The sequence below is a fragment of the Ammospiza caudacuta genome, chromosome 3, assembly GCF_027887145.1.
Source record: "Ammospiza caudacuta isolate bAmmCau1 chromosome 3, bAmmCau1.pri, whole genome shotgun sequence".
Taxonomy (NCBI): Eukaryota; Metazoa; Chordata; class Aves; order Passeriformes; family Passerellidae; genus Ammospiza; species Ammospiza caudacuta.
The window spans coordinates 28,066,309-28,087,823 of NC_080595.1; the positions used below are offsets into that span (position 1 = coordinate 28,066,309).

General features: G+C 39.7%; 1 protein-coding gene across 3 annotated transcripts in view; it reads left to right on the forward strand.

Annotated features, from left to right (window-relative positions):
* Positions 1 to 1,753: 1,753 nt before the first annotated feature.
* Positions 1,754 to 21,515, forward strand: part of MTA3 (metastasis associated 1 family member 3) — a 137,252-nt gene continuing 117,490 nt past the window's right edge. For 2 of the 3 annotated variants that reach the window (XM_058801000.1, XM_058800998.1), the window contains exons 1-2: positions 3,777 to 3,985; positions 5,798 to 5,891. In XM_058801000.1, the coding sequence (XP_058656983.1) occupies positions 3,860 to 3,985; positions 5,798 to 5,891 (220 nt within the window). In that variant the 5' untranslated portion in view covers positions 3,777 to 3,859. Of the gene's footprint in view, positions 1,810 to 3,776; positions 3,986 to 5,797; positions 5,892 to 21,515 lie in introns of those variants that run through there. The other variant, XM_058800999.1, reaches the window with a different exon arrangement.

The following is a 21,515-nucleotide window of genomic DNA, read 5'->3' on the forward strand; positions in this document are numbered from 1 at the left end:
TCCGGCAGCCGGAACTAAGGGTGGTTTCCTAACTATTTTCAGGCTGTCCACCTGAAAGGACAGGCTGGGACCGTGGGCTGCTCTCTCACCTTCTGCATCTTCAGGAGCTGCGTTCCTGTTCCACAGGCCGTGCCTACAGCTGATGGAAGCACTGGTCTGTTTCTGTCCAAATCCACTCCTTGTGGGATGAGGGGACGCTGTAAACTTCCTAGTAAGGGCAATCCTCCCCATCCCCCTAAGTGCAGACTTAAAATGAGGGAAAGAGCTTGGAGGCATTTTATTTAATTTGTAATGGCTGTGACAAACCAACTGTTTGAATTAATTGTTCTCTTGCCTCGAAAGTTTAACCCGTTTCATTTACCCCAGGCAGTAAAACAGGAGAGTGAAAGGAACACCTCAGGTCTCTGCTAAGGTCATGTTATTGTGCCTCTGGTAATACCCAGCTGGACAGGGTTGGTATTTCCCAAGGAGTTTCTGCTGACTTGTTTTCAGCTCCCACAGATGTTCAACAGAGGAAATGTCCCCATTTTCCCTTTCAATGCTTGAATGTGCCTGTGTGTTTAAAAGAAAAGTAAATTACTGTATCATATGCTTGTTACATGTGTTTTGGAAATTCGCTTCTCAGTTGCCGTTTTGACACAAGTTGTAGGCACTGGAGAAATTAAAAATGTCCTAGAAGTAGACACTTGATAGTCCCATATTTGCTTAGAGGAGAAAGGAAAGACAGGGTATAATCGTTCGAAACACCAGGGAAGATCATGCTCCTTCTAACCAACACATTTTCCTGTAGCTGAGGATGAAGTGAAATTTTAACTTTGGAACTCACACATGAATATCCAGGACACGAAACAAATGATAAATCATCCCTTTCGCAGGGAGATGATAACATGCATTTCTTTTCCAAGAAAGCATGCCGCAGCTGGATCAATTTGTTTGTGAAGTGTATGGATTGTTTCTTATGGTATGAACTTTGTCTAAACAGGGAGAAATGGCTTCACGTTACATCATATTGATGTTTTTGAAGCATCTCTCTCATCGAAGGATTTGAAAGCATCTCTTTCAACGCTTCCTGCCTCCGAGACGAGCTGCTAGATTTATCTTTATTCTGTCATAGATGTTTTGTGCTGCCTGTTGCGAGCAAGCTGCGTCCTGCAGACGGCGGAGAGCTCGGAGCGGCGCCGTACCCGGGGCGGGCGGGGGGCGCCGGAGCCTCCCGTGGGACCGCGCTCCGGAGGCGAACAAAGGGGCCGCCAAACCCACCACCAACAGGTGCTGCGCAGGAAACAAACTTTTTCTGGGATACTACACAGAGTCACCAAAGGGGAGAGATCCTCGGCCGCCCCGGGGAAGAGACAAACACCAAAAATTCCCCAGGTCCGCAGAGGGTCGGAGAGGAGCGGGACAAAGCGGCGGGAGCCGGCAGAGCGTGGCGCGCTCCGGGCACGGCGGGGAGCGCACCCGCGGATCCCCAGGCGCCGCCCGGCCGGGCCGCCCCACCCCACCTGCGGCCGGCCCTGCCCGCGACCCGCCCCGGGCCCGGTGCGCGGGGGGGGAGCCCGGGGGCGCCCGTTTAACCCCTTGGCGGCCGGCGGCTCCGGAAGCGGCGGCGGCGGCCCCGTGGGGCGCTGTGTCCTGCGCCCGGGCGGGGAGGGGTGGCGGCGCGGGGTGGGGGCGAGCGCGGCGCGGGGGGGCGGCGGCGGGAGCCGCTCCCTCCTTGCCCAGCCCGGCCCGGCAGAGGCGGCAGGAGGAGGAGGAGGAGGAGGGCGGCGCAGAGCGCAGACATGGCGGCCAACATGTACCGAGTGGGAGGTATGTGGGGACGCGGCGGCGCCCGCCCGGAGCTCCCCGCGGGCAGGGCCGGGGGTCCCGCCGGGCCGCGGGCCGTGCGCGCCGCGCCGGGGCCAAGAGCGGCGCCCCGGCCTCGGGCTGGCGCGGCCCCGAGCGGGGCGGCCGGGCCCGGGCGGGCGGCGAGAGGAGGCGGCCGGTCCGGCGAAGGGTCGCCGGGCCCTCGGCGGGGCGGAGGACGGAGGTTCCTCCCACGCCAGCCCCGTGCGCCGGGTGGGAGCCCGGCCCCCGCCGCCGAGCAGGAGAAGGGCAGCGCCGCCCTCCGCGGGGAAAGGAAGGGAAGAGGGGAGAGGCGCCGCCGGCTTCCAGCCCCCGCTCCGCGGCGCCGGCCGGGCACGGCCGCCCCTGCGCCTCGCCTCCTTCCCCGGGGAGCGGCGGAGGGGCCCGCGGGCCAGCCAGGGGCCGGGTGCCCGGCCGAGCGCCCCCGGGCCGGGCCGGCCCCGCCGCGGCCTGGCGGGCCCTGCCGGCGCCGTGCGGGGCCGTGCGGGGCGGGCAGCCCCAGCCCGGCCCGGGGAGCGCTCCCCTCCGCGCCGCTCCCTGCCCCGCGCCCGCCTCCCGCTCACGGCGGAGTTTCTCCGCGCCCTCCTTGGTCTGCCGGGGATAAATAATTAATCCGGCCGTGTAACCGGGGGATTTCTGTCAGCTTCCCTTGCTTGCCGCCGTGACCCCTGAGGAGCTCCCTGATACGTGACTGCTTGGCGAAGGGCGGGGGGGAGAGGGCGTTCAGGCGGTGAAAAACACGGCAAGCGTTTGTCTTCCCACCCCGAGCCTGGCGAAAATGACACGGATAACTTTGGCTCGCTCACGGAGGGAACGAACGTGGCAGTGTGCCCGGTGTTGTGGCTCAGGTGCACCGCTCAAGTTGGGTGTGCAGTACTGGGTGCTCAAAAATCGCTCCATCCTCCTGCTCTCAACAGCCAGAGCTGAGAGGGAGGATGCCTGGAAATGAGAGGTGATAATGTAACCCCTCATTTCCACGCATCGCTTTCTGCTAATGTTTTGAGATGTGCTGATAGAGCCACAAATCTTCCCTCATTAGGGCACTTAGATTGTAGTCCCATCAGCCTTTACTCATGAAAATAATCCTTCTCTGAGCAGATAGCGGGTACGGTTTACCTCTTAGGTCACCAGTTCTCTTTTTTTTCGTTGTAATCTTAATGAGCAATTGTGAACACTACCCAGAGATCGTATTCTTTCCTTAGAACTTCCTGAAGTTCCTTTGCATTGTATTGTAGTGTCAAAGTGTTGCAGAAGACTTCTATACATTGTTATGGTTTCTCATCCGATTTTTAAAAATAAAGTTTGCAAGGTGCACAGTGCAGAAGTCCAACATCAAATTTAAAGTGTGGTTGACATTTGATGGGTACTTTTTCATTGGACAAAAACAAGTTTTCAAAAAACTATTGAGGGAAATGTGCTGCTTGTCAATTCTTTGTATGTTGCATGGGAGTAGCTTTCAGGACATGAGTAAATTTCCATTCAATCTATGAAAATATGTTCATATTAATTATGCTGAAAGAGACATTGTCCTGCAAGATCCTTGCTAATTTCATGGCAATTTCTGCTTAATATGGTTTGTATTTTACTGGACAAAGATAACAACAAGGGCAAGTATCATAATACATACATTACTCATTGGGATATTGGTCATTGCCACAGTACCTGATAATAAATATGACGTGTCATCTCTTACAGAAATGTTAATCTCCATAATACAGAAACTCACTAAAGTGCTCAGGTCTTAAATCTTCCTAATTTATTGTGAGAAGTTGCTCCTTCCCTATCAAGATTTATGAAGTGTGTGGATTACTGGATTACAGTGTGAGCTTCAACACAAACCATTTAACTTTTTTCCAGCATGGTTGTTAAAGCAGCTGTAGTGCAGTTAAAACTAGAATTTAGGAACAAATTATATTAAATCTCAGTGTAGAAATACATCACGATCCCAACGTTTATGAAGAAATCTCAGCCCTTTGAAAACTTCTAGGTTTAGAAGAAAAGTTTTACACTAATAATGATAGGCCTTTACATAACTTTTGGTATTTCAGTGACTTTTCTTTTTTTCCTTGCAGATTATGTTTATTTTGAAAATTCTTCCAGCAATCCATATCTCATTAGGAGAATTGAAGAACTTAACAAGGTACAAATATCTAAGATTCTTTCTTAACCTTTGGCGACAGTGCTTGTTAAAACCTGAGAATTATTTCTATCCCTTAAGATTTTTACTGTAGTGGGGGTGTCTGGTGGTTACTGAAAACTTCCTGTGTGATATCCTCTAATTCTGCCCTGTTACCTAAGGAAACACCCAATTCCTGGTGAACAGGATTACTCTGCTGCAAAAATTTTCTAACAAATTCTATGAATTCTTGGAGAAATGAATGAATTTAATTCTCTGGCTGACAGTGACACTGTGAATCCATCTGGAATGACAGCCATCATGTAATGTGTCTGCTTTTAGATAGACATCTGAAGAGCTGGAAGGTGCCAGCAAGACTTTGCAGTGATCAAATGACAGAATATGTGACTTCTGTGGCTGTCTATTGCTCTGCCTATCGGCAGCTGTGAATGAAGAATGGGCTTTTGAATAAAGTGCAGACTCTGTTCTCTGTCTCTACCCTGAGTGTATTTTTCTAAAAAATGGAAAAATGGAGGCTCTATTGACTGTCATTTTGGGGAAGGCATGATGATTTTTCTTCACTCTGACACTACTAAGAATAATGTGGTGTTTCTATGGAATTTTTTATTATTTTTAATTTTTTTTTTTTTTTTTTTTACTTTTCCCTCAAGCAGTATTAAAGCTTACTGATGTGCTACATCAAAAGTTAATTGTTAAAATGCCCATCATGATGTAAGTAATGATTAAGATATTTTTTTCCCCAGTGGTTAGAAAGTAAATGAAAAAATTGGTGACCTGCAAGTGGCTTTCTTCTTATTAATGAAACACAGCACTATGCCATAGCGGACATCAACCACATTAAATGTTAGTGCTGTCCAACACAACATCCACTGAACTTGTGCATGGCAAATAATTTTTGACTTTTATTGAAGAAGAAAATTTTTTATTCACGGTAATTGACATGATTCCAATCATGAATTGAATGTAATGTTTATTATCTTTAAACTGCACTGCTATAATTTAATCTTACTCATGCAGGGTAAAGCAGTATTGATTTTTTTTTTCCTAAAGAGAGGCTGGAGGTTGTAGTCCAGACATCTTGAATGTGAATGGTTTGCTTTCGTGTGTATTGAGCAAATGTGGAGATGTTACGTAAATATGTAATGAAATGCTTTAACTATTGTTCTACCAGGGACAATATTTTTTTGTAAGAAAGTTTATCAAAACATTATACTTTTTAGTATTAAATAAGTAACTCGAGGTAAAAAAAAGGAGGAGTATGCAATTTTTCAAATATTAGTAAATTCTTTATAGAAGATCATGGTTCCCATAATGAGTCATGAAAACAACACCAAACTAAATAGATCTTTTATTTTAGGATCTGTTGTGACTTTTTCAAATAAACTTTTCAGAAGTTTTTGAAAAAGACTTTTTCAATAAATCCTATATTAAATGAGATTCTGAAAAAATGCTAGAGTACTTTGCAATATACATTTCTGTCTAAAGCTGGATTATAAAGAAACGTCCACAAGATTCCAACATTTCTGAAGGATTCTTACATTAGCATGATACTGTCATTGCACCTCTGAACACCTGAACAAAATATAAATTCTGAGGACTCAATAATTGTATTTAATCCTCTTGTCTGGTCTGAAATTGATACTGGCCTCTCTCAAGGTTATTTTATTTATTGGAGTTATTCTGTTGATTTCAGCTTGACTGATCATGTGAGAACTACTGACATGAGGGAGCACTCCAAGCAGAGAGCAGAGTTTAATTTGTGTTACTCAGCTGAGGAGGGATACATCCTGACTTGATTTTCTCTTCCTTTTGTAGACTGCCAATGGGAACGTGGAAGCCAAAGTGGTGTGTTTTTACAGGCGAAGAGATATTTCTAACAGCCTCATAATGCTTGCAGATAAGCATGCTAGTAAGTAGATGGGGTAGGGCATTTTTCCTTACTAACACAGCCTGCTCAATTTCTGCAGCTGCTTAAAATTGTGGGGTTTCTTGGCATGTGAAATATATATTTATGTAAAGCATTTATTAATATCCAGTTAGTTGCTTAGTATTGTCTGATAATCTCCTGCTCCTGTTAGTTGCATCTGAGAATTAAGTTAAGCTGTATCCATGTGATTGAGATTGCATCTGGAAAAAAAAAAGAATGTATCTTTTCATCTGGAAGATACAGCTGCATTTTTTTTTTTTTATGTCAAAAGTAATTCTTGGTTGTAAGTCAATTTAAGCTTAAGAGCACTTGTGATCATTTGATATGACTTTTTTGAGTTAGACATAAACACGTATTGCTTAATGTAAAGAATGAAATGTATCATTGGGGACTGAAAATCACTGGAGATTGTAAAAGAGCTGTTATGTGCATTTATGCTAAATATAGCTATTAGTAAAAAAATAGTGGAGGTTGGGGCTTTTTTCAATTTTTTTCCTTTTCTCAGAAAAACAACAAATGATAATAGGTGACAAAAGTTGCATTTTTCTATGTGAACCTAATCTTTTTTTGGTATCTGCCATTTGGTATACAAGTGAAATATCATAATGTTCCATAATTTTTTGATGAGAAATATAATTCTGAAGAGAAAAAATGCAATTCTGAAAATATAATTCAGAACCTAAAAATCCGAGATGAAGACAGTGATTTGCAAAATACTCCAGTCATATTTGTAAATAACTGAAATGTGAAGTGTGTCAACATCTCTTAAATTTCTTGCCATATGCTATTAAATACCATTTTGATTGTATATGATGCTTGAGTTTTCAAAATGAATCTGTGAATAAGTTACGTAGGGGTAATAAATCTCTATTTTATAAAAAATTGGCATTATCTAATATCTTTCAAGAGATTCTCTTGAAAGACATTAGATAATGCCAACTTTTTAATGCAGATATATGATGGTGTAATTAGGTGCTTTAAAAATACCCTGCAATTTGTTTAATGTCCAGCTCTGGTAATTTTGCTCATCCATGTATGGTGAGTGAAGAGAAACAGCCAACCTTTGGCTTTTGTTTTATTCTTTTATTGGTCTTAGAGAGGTGGGGGTGATTTGAGTACATAGTGTGAAGTACTAGCTTGGTGTTTATAGGAAAACAATAAATCTTGCTTATGTGCTAAGAAAATGATTTAATGTTTTGTTACATAGTTGGGTACACTCTATAGTTATTTGTGACCTATCTATGATCGTGGTTTTTTGCTTTTTTTTTCTAATGGAGGGGGCAAAAAAGTAATAAAGTGATAACAATTTTATTGGAAATACTTTTTTTTTTAAATATTGATTTTTAAAACATGAAGCATGTAAATTTTTTTTAGTTGGCTTATGTTTTAGAAAAGGGTATGTTAGTCATGTGGGTATCATTCAGTCTGGAAAAGTGAGTAAGGTTTTTCTATTTCCTATGTGAGTTTTAGATTTCCATTTTGTCAGCACTTTGATAGAAGGGATTTGTTGATGGTCTGTTTCTTTTCTCCTGTAGCATACTAGAGGTTTGTTGGTGTCACTAGGAGCGCCATGGAGTCTTTTTTTTGTCTATTGGGATTCTCTTGGGGTTCTGTAGCGAGGAAACAGAAATGTGATTTCCAGCTGGTTCAACAAACATCTTTAGAATGGCTGTGTCTCACAGGTTATGAGCTTTCTAACCCAGTGCTCTCAGGAATTATGTTTCTCTATGAACATTTTCTCTGGACACAATGTCTCTGTTTGTTCTGACCAATCTGTGGAATCTGTAGTGCCAAGTTCTCTTAGGAGATGTTTGTTACAGTCACAGAGGACAGCACATAGTGAAGGATTGCTCGCCTAGAGCTTCCTATAGCTCGTAGAGCAGATGTAGTTAAATGTCAATTCAATTTAAAGGCTTTCATTCTGGGATAACACAATGTTCTGTTTAAAAATATGGTGTGTGTAAACAAAATATTTGTATATTTATGAATTGTATGTTTTGGAAATGTTTTATATAGCTAAATGTGTTGACACATCAACACTTCTACCTGGTTTGGTATAAAATAAATGTTCAAAGATACAAGTTTCTTAAGGAATAGGAACTCCAGTTCAGCCACTGATTGTTTGGAGAACTCTTTTAAGTATAAGATCTGCTTGGTCTTTTCCAATGATATTTTGGATAGCATTTTTTTTTCTTTATGATTGAGAAAACTGGTCTGAGTTATTAATTTCTCAATATTTTGCCAGTTGGTTGGGGTTTTCTGAGATGTCAATTTCTGAAGGTTACATTTTGAGATGTAGATATGGTCCCATTTACTAAAAGAAGAAAAGAGCTCTGTAAGAAAATATTGTGGAACTTTAAAAAGAAAATTTCAGCAACTTGAAAACATTTCAGAATTATTCTAAAGAATGTTTGGGAAACATGAAATAAAGTCGGTCTATGTCTGTATCACTGGTAAGGAGTTGGTATATTGTTTTCCTAGGGTGTTTTTTGTTGTTGCTGTTGGGTTTGGCTTTTGTTTGTTGTTGTTGTTTGTTTGGGTTTTTGAATTTGGTTGGGATTTTTTTGTTTGTTTCCTTTTGTTTTGAGTTGTCTTCCAAAATGTTTCAAGATATTGAAACAAATTGAGGGAGGGGAAATCACATTTTCATTAGGCCATTCTAAAATACTCAGGTACGGAGTACTTCTCTTGTTTTCAAAGAATGTCACTAATCTGTGAGGAAATTGTATTGCCTTCTTTCTTTCCCTCGTGTTTCAGGTGGAATTTAATTAAGACAAATTTTTATTTGTCTACCAGCATCAAGTTTGGTCTGGGAATAGTTCTAGAAGATGACTGTAGCCACTTAAATCCAGGGATTTGGAATGTTTTATGGGCACTTGAGGACTTTGTATTTTTTCACTGTTAATTTATGTTACTATAAAATAGAGTTTATGGTAAGGTCAGCTGGAAATACAAACCAAAATACTGTCCAGGATCATCTTCTTGGTCCTGTGCAGCCTCCTGAGCTTAGTAAGGGAGTTCTTGTGGGGCGTTAACACTGGCCAGGTTGTTGTTTTTGGTGTTAACTCTCTTAGGTTGTAGTGATCACCACAAGGGTCCCTGTGAGGGGGCTGTTCCTTTCTTGGCATCAAAGAATTGACCAGCAGCAGAGTAAGGCTTACTGTGGAGGGAAGAGAAGGAAGAGAGATGAGGAGAGGATGGCAGGCAGGACAAGAGACAGATGTTGCAACAGACACCCGAGTGCGCAAGCGAGAGAGCTTGGAGAGGTGGGACAGGAACACGCAGCTCATTAAAATGGGTGAAGCAAACATAAAGGGGTGACATAGAGATGTTTCCTAACTAAATGGTGGGATTGAGAAATGGCCAGCTGTAGCTGAATCTATAAAATGTGGATGATTCTTTTTCTTCAGAAAAACTAATGTAACTATTTTTGGGCAAGATTTTAATAGCTGTGGGAAGGAGTCTGTGTCAGCTTTGTACCAGCACTGGGTTTGGGTTACAGCAAAGGGCTCAAGTTCTTATTTCCTTCTTTTGCAATAGATTGCAAAGAATCATAGAATATCCTGTATCACAAGGGACACATGGAGATAATTGGGTCCAACTCCTGGCCCTGCACAGGGACCATTCCACAAACCATACCATTTTTGAGGTATATTCACTACTACTTTCTTGAAGCTGAGTGGGGTGACCTGAGTGCATGATGCCATTTTTTGCAGATCTTTGCACTTTAAATTCTTTATCTGATCATGTGTTATCATGTAATACTATGTCTGAAGTCATTCTCTTGTTGCAACTCCTCAGCCAGCTTTTGCCAAGCCAACCATCTGGTGAGGATATAAAAAAAATTACTGTTGTTGGAGTCCTTCATCTTCTGATTTATTAAAGAGGGTTTGTTTCATTTAGGTGTGCTGAGATGCTGACTAAATGCCAAGAATATTTCTGGGCCTGTGATAAAGCCCATGCAGAACGTATTTTTTCTCATTAACAGAATTCATATGCTTTGTGAATGAGACAGTACTCAATTTAAAAAAACTACTCAGAGATATTTGTTTCATTGACTGAGATGAAAGGTAAAATGAAATTTTTCTAGATTACAGAAGCTGACAAAAAATCGTGTTCAATCTCAGCTGTTCTTTTTAGAGATCACTTACTGGCATTACTTGTTGCACATTTTTAAAACTTGTATTCTTTTGCTCTTGATCAGTCATGTTTCATGTCACATTGCTTTGTAAAATGGTGTTTCTGGTACAGAATTTTTGTATACAATAGATATCTAGGAGGGGAAGAGTCCTGCTAGGGATTCCTGGTTAGACAATCATTAGGGTTGGAAAAGACCTCCAAGATCCAGTCTTTGACTGAACACTGCCATGCCCACTGAACTTTATCATCAGATGTTGGAGTCTGTACTCAGTTCTTGCCTTTGTATGACTTTGATGTGTTGCAATCAGAAACAAATGCTGTGTTCTCTCTGTACTTCAGGTTTTTTTTGCCTGTAAAACAATGCTCCTATTAGAAGTTCTTATAAAAGTTGGTGAAAAATATTTAATATGTCAATATGTTTTTATAGTTGCTGTTAAAAGATCTCAGAGTGCCTTACAAACGCTCGTAGTTTATTTTCTTTATAATATCAAGAATGTTCCAGCATTCCTGGAAATAGCTTGATCTTGCAGAGCAGTTTAGCTGCTGCTGAACCTTCTTACCTTCACTTAAAGGTGATTGTATTTGAGGGGAGAAATATTTTGCATATTGTCTATGTTAACTGCCAACATTCCAGATGCATCCGAGAGAATGAAGCTGTTAATATTCCATCTGATTTTATTTCAGTAGAGCTGCAGGCTAGCAGGTACCATTGAAGATGTTAAGAAAATGAGCTTAACTTGAGCAGTAGTGTTTAGCAGATTACTCATTGATGTTCCCAAAGATACACAAAACTGAAATGTGAATTCCTTTTTGTGTGTCATCAGGTTTTTCAACATATGGTTGCTGTTGCATAGCAATATTTTTAATACTCAACTCCAGGAAAAACACAAGAATTTTTCCTGCCCTCTACAACAATAAAAAATAATACAATTTAGAAAGTTGTATGAGAAAAGTTATGGGTGTGGAGACCCTTGGGGTTGAGGAAAGAGCTCCAGAGTAAAATGTCCAAAACACATTGTGTTCTTCAGTGTTCTGTTATCTCAGTCATATATTTGACTCAGTAGAATTCAAAACTTTTAAAAAATACTATAGCTGGACTATTTTTGTCCAATGAGATTGTAACACAACCAGAAACTTGGTGGATTTTATTTTCTTTGGCTCTGGTTCTTTTTCATTGTAGTAGTTCTTGTATATCAAACTAAACAGGTTCTCATAAAGGATACAGTGTTTCTTTAACCACAATCTCTTTTCTGAAAAAATCACTTTAAGAAAAGATGACTTTTCCTGTTACCTAATTCAAGTCACATAAAATCTTAGCATAAAAAGTTTGTTTTGACTGGAGATTTTATCTGAAATCTTAAATTGTCTTTTTTATTTTTTGGTTTCACTACTTCCATTGATACCTGTTGTCTTTGCAGGCTATATTCAGTTAAAAGCACCTTTGGTGAAATGAACCCAAGAGACAAATATTAATTTTTCTACTGCATGCAATCAATTTTCTCAGTCTTGATAATTTTAAATATTGAAATAATTCATAGTTTCTCTAAAAAAGAAGTTCCAAACAACAAAAGTCAACTCCATGGTCAATACTTTTTTGGTCTTGCTTATGGTCATGTTGATGAAAAAAACCCAAAACAAAATAAGTTCTTTAGAGCTTAAGAGCTCAATTCATTTGTGTCTCTTACAGTAGTGTGAGTAACACTTCCATGGAATTTTGTGGCTTTTGGAAAATTTTCTGTTAGGTTACAGTTGATTTTTTCGATTGTGCTTGGTGAGCAGACCTCTCTTGCTTGCTGTTAAGAAAAGAGATCTGTTGATATCACCCTGTGATGAAAGATACCATTTTTCTGGTTAGACAGGAGAAAAAGGGGCTAAGTGCTGGAAAGACAGAGCTGGGAATGAAGGGTAGGAGAGTCTCTTGAATTGTATATAAGGAAGGAGGCTTGGCTGCTAGATATGCCTGAGGAGTGGGTGAGCAGACTCGTGTAACTGGTTCAGTGAGATACTGCCTGGTTAATCTCAAGGCTTCTGTAAATATAAACTGGTGTTTGTTTGCAGCTCAGTGTCCCTGGTGCTGTCATCTCTGTCCACACACACACACACCCACCCCAAAAATTAGGAGAAAATTAGTTTTGATCTCACATAGTTGCCCTTTTCTCTTTGAGGACAAGGCATTCTTTGGAAGTCCTTGTCTGTGAGCAGCTCATCAGAAGGCTCTTGGAGACAAAACCAAATATAGTAAGCCAGGAAATTTGGGTGTATAGGTTCCAAAGTTGCTTTTGTTGGAAAGTTGCTTTTGTTGGAATAACATGCTAATGTTATTTACAGTCATCTGATAGAGACATGTAAACAAGCAGTAGCAAATTCAGTTATGTTGTGTTGCTTCTGGAAATCCTGAGGTCTGTGATGTGGGATGATACAGATAAGAAATTCTTTAATCAGTGGCAAAGTAGCTTTTATGCTGAGGCATTTATATTAGTCTAACTATCATTTTCACTGAAAATGAGCTTGGGGTTTTTTGTGGGGAAGACATGATCTCTTTGATCTCCTGAGACAAGGGAACATCAAGTTTTCCTTCATTTACCCAAGAGAATGCCATCAGTTGTAATTTATTTGGAAAAGGGGGAGAAAATTCAGAATTTTGCTAAAATACAGAAAGCCCTGTTGAAAACGACTTCCTTGTCATCAAGGAAAAACTTGTCTCAAGACTCCCAATTATTCTTTTCAAGGGTGCTTTGGGTAGTGTCATAAATTATGTGTTTTCTTCATTTGATTTTTGTTCAAGAACTTGTGAATGTTTTCTCTCCTCAACAGGGAAAGCAATAAAGAAGCAGTAATGAGGAGTGTTTTGCTTCTGACAATGTCTGAGTGGTTTTTTTATGACTGACATTTGGAATTAGTAGCTATATTGTCTCATTAACAAGTTTACTGTCAGCCCCAAGTATCTTGTAGAGTTATTAACTTCAGTGTCTGGTCAGGCTCTTCCTTTGATGTAGAATGGCTTGTTAGATTGTGAATGTTAATGGTCTTCTTCTAATGGATGAATGGATTTACAGCTAAGTTCATAATTTTAGGAGTTCCTAGCTCTTATGGAAAACTTGCATAAACACATTTTTTTTTCACTTATGTGTATGTGATCTGCGTTTGGATCATGTGCGGCTTCTTCACATATAAAAAATTGTCTGCTCTGTACAATTTGTATAACTACATCTGAATTTTTGCATGGCCTGATTGTTTTTGCTAGCTTCATCTTTAGATCTCCAGAGACTTAAAATTTTGGGCAAGCATGTGTAGGTTAATTTTCTTTCAAATTCATCAATCTTCTTCTTGGAGCACAAAATTTAAGAGGCTTGAATACATTGCTGCCAATTTCTCTGAATGTAAAAACAAACTAAACCTAAAATCTGGATTAATTCTGTGAATTGCTGCGAAGAGTGGAAAGCTGTAAAATATCAGTTCATGTTTATGCTTAAAACTGTTTATAAGATATATGAAGCTCAGATTTTATTTTTATTACTTAAATACCAGAAGTATTTATTTAGTAAGTTTCCTTGGTAAAGAACTCAGTAGGGTACAAAAGGTGTCACTTTTCTGAGTTCTACTCCCAAAATAAATTCTTCACATTTGAGTCTTAAGAAGGAGAGAGTATTCACAGAAAATTGCCAAAGCATTGTGCATTCCCCTATTTCCCTGTGTTCCTTAGGATTCATTTCCTCATGGTCACGTTTAAATACAAATACTGTTGTTAGTGTACTTGTTCAGGGTTTCTTTTGATTTGTGGAAAACATGTAGCTGTTTTCTCTCAGCTGCTTTCCTGCCTCTTTCATGTTTCTTAATTGTGCATGCACGTGATCCTACGCTGTTTTCTTGGTACCCTTAAAATACTTGTAGTATTTAAATTGATATTATTTATCATAACTTTTTGTCTCATGAAGATAAGTAGATTTCCATAACCTCAAATAGTTCTACTTCTGTTTGTTTTCCCTTGGCTCCTAAGTTTAAGTGACTTTTCCCACTTTCCTTTCAGTGCACCCACACTGTACCAAAGTACCTGAGGCATAAATTTTAGCCTACAAAAATATTGCTAGGTTATCTCTGTCTGTAAAGGTCCAATAAGAAATGGATTTCACATCTTCCAAGAGTTCTCTGATAGTCTAATTGAATCAGCCATTTATGTAATTTATAAATTTGAATGATGCAAACTCACTATTAATATAGAAAGACTTTCCCATCATGCAGTGGCAATTAAATGTGTGATGTGGGAATCAGGTCTGATGATTTAAAGGCTTACCAGCAGTAATTCTTGAATGTCTGTATTCTGCAATGGAATGAAGTGTGCAATAGTTGCCCTTGTAATACTCATGCATGCCTGTAACTGCACACGTGCTGGTGGAGGTGGAGCTTTTCAGCTTGGGCAAGGCTCTGTGTGAGAGTGAGTGTAGTGCTTCCTACCCCAGCTGATCCATGCAGTGCTCTCTGTGTGTGTGTATATATATATATATATATATAGATATAGATATATATAGATATATATAGATATATATATAGATATATATATTTATGGTGTGAGGTATTATGGACTAGGTAGAAATAGCAGATAAGATGAATGTTTAAAGCAGCTGAGTGATTTGTCTGTAAACTCTGTTAAAAATAGTCTTCACAAGTAACAGGACTCAAAGTTAGCAAGTATGTTGTTTGTCATGCCCCAAACCACATGGAGTGTGTGGCCAGAGTGGCTGTGCTGTTTCACAGTACAGTTTGTCTGTTTGATCAATATTTTGGTTTTTACCTCAGCTACTATTTGTAACCCTCTCTGATCAAGTGAAGATTTGCAGTGTGAATCTGCTTTGCTTCTGCTTTTGATATACAACAAATGATTCTGTGATCCTTGCAGAGAGATTTTTTTGTACTGGTGTAGAATACATTACTCCCGTGAGCAAAACAAGTTTGAGTGGTAAAAAGTGCAATTGTTTTCATTAAAAGCCTGTTCTACATTATCAAATTCCTAAAAGACTTCAGGAAGTTCATTTTGACTGTCACCTACTGCCTGAATCCAAAACCTGTTTGAGGATTTATCACAGTACATAGGATGTCTCTGTGCAGGTTGCAGAGTTGCTGGGCTGTGCATAGAGCACTATATATGCATATATCCAGGGGTTATATGAGTGCATGGGCCTTTTCTACTTGTACAACAGGTTAAACATCTATCCAAAACCAGCACAACTAAATTAGCTATCTTCCTGGTTTTGATATGCTGAATGATAGAATTAATTTTTAATTTGTTCTTGTTTTTGTGTAGGATTGTGACAGTGATATGCAATGATGAAGGGAGCTATGTTTCAGTTTCCTGTATTAAAAGTGCAGCCTTGTTTTGGCTTGAACTAAAGAGTAGAAGAGTAGAAATAGTGTTGGCAGAGTCAGTGACCTGTAACCTAGACCCTACAGGGTACTGTGGCCCGTTGCTGTATGGCAGTGCCTTTAGGCAGATCCTTTGGCTGATGCTGCTGTCAGGAGTGAAATCCTGATGCAGTTATTCTCAGTGGGCCCTCAAGAGGCCAAGGACTCAGTTACCAAGTATTATACAAGAAGAAAGGTTTTGATATATGGACAGCTTTTATAGTTACATTTGCCTTCAAATGGGGACTAGCTTCATCTGCCTTCATAATGCTCTCCCCTCTCTTTTAATTTTTAATTTTTGTTTTTAATAAGTGTAAAAAAAGCCAGAATCAAAATACTGAAGATTTACCTTATATGCAATGAATAAGTGAAGATTTTTGATATTTTACTTCCTGCAACAAAAAATGGTATTTGGACATGTTGTCTACAAAGCAAAGTAATGAGAGTAGAAGAAAAACTTTGTTGGTTTACTTGGGAATGGCATATGTATTAAAATTTGAATAGCTAATGCAAGGTGATGTTATTCCTACATTGTTTTTTTTCTGTTTGTTTTTCCTTCTGGCTTCAGAATGAATAAATTAAAATGCTTTAATTATTTAAAGTAATACATGTATTCATATCTCTTTATACTTTTCTCAGTTCATATGTATAGTTCCTGTAAATTATGATCTCATTATCTCTGTACAGGCATTAAGGAAATAATGTATCCTGGAAGGTAAATCTCTAACATAGCAAATGGGAAATAATCATCCTTTAAGTCTTGCACAGACCATCAGAGTGAATGAACTCTTCTTCCTGGTTGTTTTGTCAGGTCTATAGACAGCAAAGCTTTCTTACCATGCTGGCATGGAGCAGGCATTCTCTTGGATAATATTCTTATTTCCTAATCCCACACCTACAGCTTTAATATACCTTGAATGAGTTTACCCAAGAGTAGGGTATACAAATCCTTTTATTTTATTTCTCTTTTTTTCCCTTTTCTTTCTTTTTATTTTTCCCCTACTTCATCTTTCCTTCCTGCGAAAAATCCATCAAAATTCATCCCTTCTGTAAGGAGATGCTGTAGAAGATAAATAATTTGTGTTTTATAAGCAGAATCATATGCCATTCTGAGTAGGGGTAGGAGAGTTCTTGTACAATCTGTGCCTTTTCATCTCTGCCAACAAATTTTGAAAAGTTGTTTATCGGCTTTTGAGGATGTGAACTGAATGTTAGAAAAGCAGTTTAGATCTCTGAAACTCTGTGGTTATTGTCACACAGTGCAAGAAAATGCCAGTGTATATCTTAAACATGGACTTTGGATTCTTACAGAAAACATAAGAGGACATTTTTGGTGTGCTTTGTTCTTCTCATGTTACATTTATTATTTTTTATATATTAACATTGCATTTTCTTAAGGAGAGACAACCATGGAGCTTGTTAACCAACTAGATCAAACAGACCTGTTGCCTATGCTAAAGGAAAGACAATCTTGTTAAAACAAAATATGAGCAGGACATTCACAGAAAAAATGGTGAAAATCTTAGTGATGGGAAAAATGATTAATAGCAGCTGTCTCAGGAAAATGGAATATACAAATATCCCTTTTATTAAAATCAGGTGTAGTAGTTAATCAGGCAGGCTACAGGACAGTGTTGCAGGTAGCCTTTGTATTTCTTCAGCCAGATGATGGATTTAAAAATTGTTTCTTGGGTGCTGTCAGATTACCCATGTACACTTTTGCTCATGGGGGTCTGCCAGCCTGGATTTGAGAGTAGAACTAAAATTTCCTTTCTTTCCCACACAGCTCTAAACATATGTCCACTTTGGAAAAACCACTAATTGACTTCTGATTCAACTGATGAGCTGGATGTAACCATAATTGGATGTTCATCATGTTGCAAATACCAGTGTCCATGGCACAGTTTTGAGTCTGCTGCTTGCTGCTCCTGATGAGCTGCTCACAGAAACACCACCCAGGACTGTTGCTTCTCACATCCTGAAGCAGCTTGCTGTAGTTTATACAGATGTACACATGACCAAACACAACCTGAGCCCTGTAACAGGGTATTTTTCTCATTTGAGAGAATTTGCATTTGAATAGGTGATACAGAAATCAGGTAAAAGGGGAAAATTCTAGTTGAAGTATATGATACATAAACCAGCTTTTTCACTACTGCCAGTGTTGTTATTGATCTCATGCTTCTGTAGGACCTTCTGTTCTCTAGTGTTGTTACAAACTAGCTTGCAGTGCTGAAAAATGGTTAAAGAACTATTGTGCTTGCTTTTGCATTTATTCATGTTATATTTAATTTATTAGGATCTATTTATTAATGTAGCACATCATGATTCATAGTACTTATGGAGGTAATCCTTCCTTGCTTTCCACCCACAAGCTCTTAGCTATCAAAAATCTCCAGAACCAGCTATCAAATAACCCCCACCCATCAAGTTTGGGAAGGTGAACTTTTCTGCTATGGAAGGTGTGATGGTTTCCATAAAATATTTTCTCTACAGACCTGTAATAAATGTGATATGGTTGTCCAATTGTTTATGAATGACTATTGTCCTGGAAATTGTTATTATCATAACACACTACTTGGAAGTATCCAAACAACCATTTTGCATTCTTTTGGAAATAATTTTTATTATTGGACAGTAGGTGTGCCATTTTAGTTCTTAATGGCTACACAGTAGTTATTTCTTTGTTTTGTGACCTTCTTTAGAAAAATAATGAGGAGGTAGTGTGGGAAGATCACCTGGATAATTGTGTAGGAAAACTGGATAATCCCTTAGAGGCCACATGTATATCCATGCTATCCAGCAGGAATTAAAAGTAGACCTGTTCCCTGTAAACACAAGTGGTCACTTCTTTTTTTCCTACCTGCAAAATTGCTCAGATTCATGCTTTAGATAGCAATATGCTGTTTACATGACTTGTAATACATACAAACTGTTCTTTGGATTTCTTATCCTAGCTAAAAGTAACAGCAAATATCAAATTGATGTTAGACATTCTAAGTCATCTGAACATTGCAACAGACGTGGTATAAGTAAAGCTAATTAATTCAGCTTTGGGAAATGCTTCCTCACTCAATTTGAAAGTGTAACCGTGCATAGTCTAGCTCACAAAGTTGATTAAACGGACTTACTACAGCTTTAGGGGATTAAATATTGCAGCTAAGTTAGTACAATGAAACGTGGCAAGAAGCCTCATGCAGATGAGCAAATTGGCCAACTGCTAACCTAAGAGAGCTCTTCATTCACAGTCTGAATAAAGCTGTTCAGATGGTTAGACTTACTGTTTTTCTTTTGTATGAAATTTGGCAGTAATTAGATTTACTCTCTCTCCCCCAAAATCTATATTTATAATTGTTACTGCTGTAGCATCTAACTACCAAATGTGCATTTGAAGTTTTTGCTACAACCATCTAAGCTTAAAGAGGCTTATGCAAAGCCACTTTTCCTTTGATGTGTGTGGTAAACTTGCTGTTCTTCAGCCTTCCCAGCTTTTTATCTGTAGGTTTGAAAATATGTTGTTGATACCTGCAATGTACCTGCAATGTTTTAGTCTGAGTGTCGAAGAAAAAGGTGTACAGGAAAGGAAGAAAGTTTGGAAAATTTTCTGAAAGTGAGATTTTCTTTGAACATGAAATTCTGATCTCATACTGTTCTAATACAACTTTAAGAGTATTTTAACAAACAGTGAAATGGCTGTAACTCCACAAATATTGTTGGTGGTGGTTTGAATGTTTGCATAAGCTGGATACAGCTAAGCTGAGGTATAGTTTCAAGCAATTAAGGTAGGAAGTTTATGCACTGTAGCTTTGGGTACTCTGCTGTTTTCATCCAGCATTGGTTTGTGCTGCTGTTGGAAGGAGTCTTGTGTTTTCCCATTATGTCTTCTCAGTCTCCTATTTCTGCTTTCTTCTCTTTCTCTTTTTCTTTTTTTTTTTTTTTCTTTGTAGCAGGCCAAGCAATTGGAATTGACCTGGATTAAGGGACAGCTAGGTGAATAAAAAACTGATTGCGTGGCCTGAGTCACAGGGTGGTGGTGAAGTGTCCACTATGTGTGTGGAGTCTCATGGGAATCTCCATGGGGATCTTCTTTAGCAGTGACTGGAGCAGGCAATGTGCTGCACTCTTATCGTCTTTGCAGGTGACACAAGCATGGAGGGGATGGCCAGATGATGGCTTGAGGGCAGGGCTGGTATGCAGGGATTCCTAGAAAGCAGGAGGAGTGCTTTGTCAAGAACATGGTGATGTTCAGTAGGGACAAATGGCCCTAGGAGGGAAGAGCTGCTGGCAGGAGCATAAGCTCTCTCAGGGGGGCTTGGGGGAGCAGCTCTGCAGGAAAGGCCCTGACAAGGAAGGGAGTTGGCCAAGAGTATCCTGGGCTGTATCACCAGGCACATAGCCAGTCGATCAAGGCCAGAGATTATCCTCTCTGATTATTCAGCACCCATTGCATTATATCGAATTCCAAGGCATCCAGTTTTAGGTTCCTGATAAAAGGAAAGTTGCTGATCAAGTGGAATGCATTCAGCAAAAACCGTCATGATGAGCACTTGCCCTTCTAGGAGAGTCTTCTGGCATTGACCCTTCTCAATTTGGAGAAGAGGTGGACTCCCAGTGCCAATGGGGGTTATAGACCAGGAGATGGAGTTGAACTCTTGGCAGTGACTAAATTGAAACAGGAGTGATCCAGATTAATTAAATACATGTAGAAGCCTTTCACCATTACTGGGGGTGGAGAGCTTATGTGGTTTTTTGTCTTCAGAGATTTTCAATTACTGAGTACCAGGGGCTGACCTCACAGCTGAGCCTATTTTGAAGTAAAGTTTTTTCAAGGGACCTCCTGAGGCCTCTTCCAGCCTGAATTACTCTGTTTCCATGATTTTTGATTGAATCTCCAGATTCCAACTCTAGCTGAAAAGAGTGCTATCTGCTTTTTGGTGGCAATACAGGGATAACTTCCTCCTTTCTTTTAATACTGAAGAATTACTTCTCCCTGAAGACAGTCCTCAATGTTTAAACTAATCTCTCTTACTCTTGCAGTACACAAGGAGAGTGCATGGGGGGTTATTTAGATTTAGTTAAGCGAAAGTAGTATGTCCAAGGAATTGACCTTGCTTTGCTAGCTGATGGTTAACCATACAGTTTTTGGAGCTGCATTTAAACTTTTAAATGTCTTTCAGGACTTCAAAAAAAGAAATTTTTATTAAATGGGAGTGTTGTATTTCTAGAGACTTGCCCTCAGTTTATTTTCATTTTAGTTGCAGAAACAAGCAATTCTTCCTCATTGCAAGCTTGACTGATCACGTAATTATAAACAGAGATACAGTATACAAAGTTTAGGTAGCATGTGTAGGGGGATAGAATATAAGAAAATAAAGATAGTGTGGAAAGTAATCTTACCCGTAAGGAGTTGCAACTGGGCCAATTATCGAAGATTAGGAATGGGCCTGACTTTAACAGGCCACAGCTGTAAGCAGTGAGAAGAAGAGTGCTATAAAAGAGTGGGGTGGCTGGGTGAGAGGGGAACTGGAGTCAGTGGCTGCTTTGTGAGGCAGAGTCAGTGCTCTGAGGAGATGCCCACGAGAAACACCAAGGATGTATGAAACTTTTGCAATAAGGAGACAACAGTCTGGAACCTTTGCAATAAGATGACAACAGGATGGACAGTTTTCTTCTAAGGCTCTCTAACACTACAATTTTCTAACAGTAAATCTCACAAATTAAATGGAAGAGGGAAAAAAGAGTGTTCGTGCTATTTAAAAGTGGCGATGCATATGTAAAATTAGTGAGGGTTACTGTTTGTTTCTGGTATCCATTGCTTGAGTCAGTTAAGTCTCATTTATATCAGATGGGAAAGTTGCAGTACTGTCCCTGAAAGTATCACTGCCAGCTCACTCTGATTTTCAGGATCACAGTAATCATTTACCACTGATGATAAGAAAGCCCACATATCATAGACCACAAGTTTTAAAAGCTCGCTGGAGATACCTGCTTTTGCTCACTGAGATTTATTCCTTCAAATAATGAAATATTTCTTGTAAATTGGAAGAAGTGCCACAAAACAGCATTATC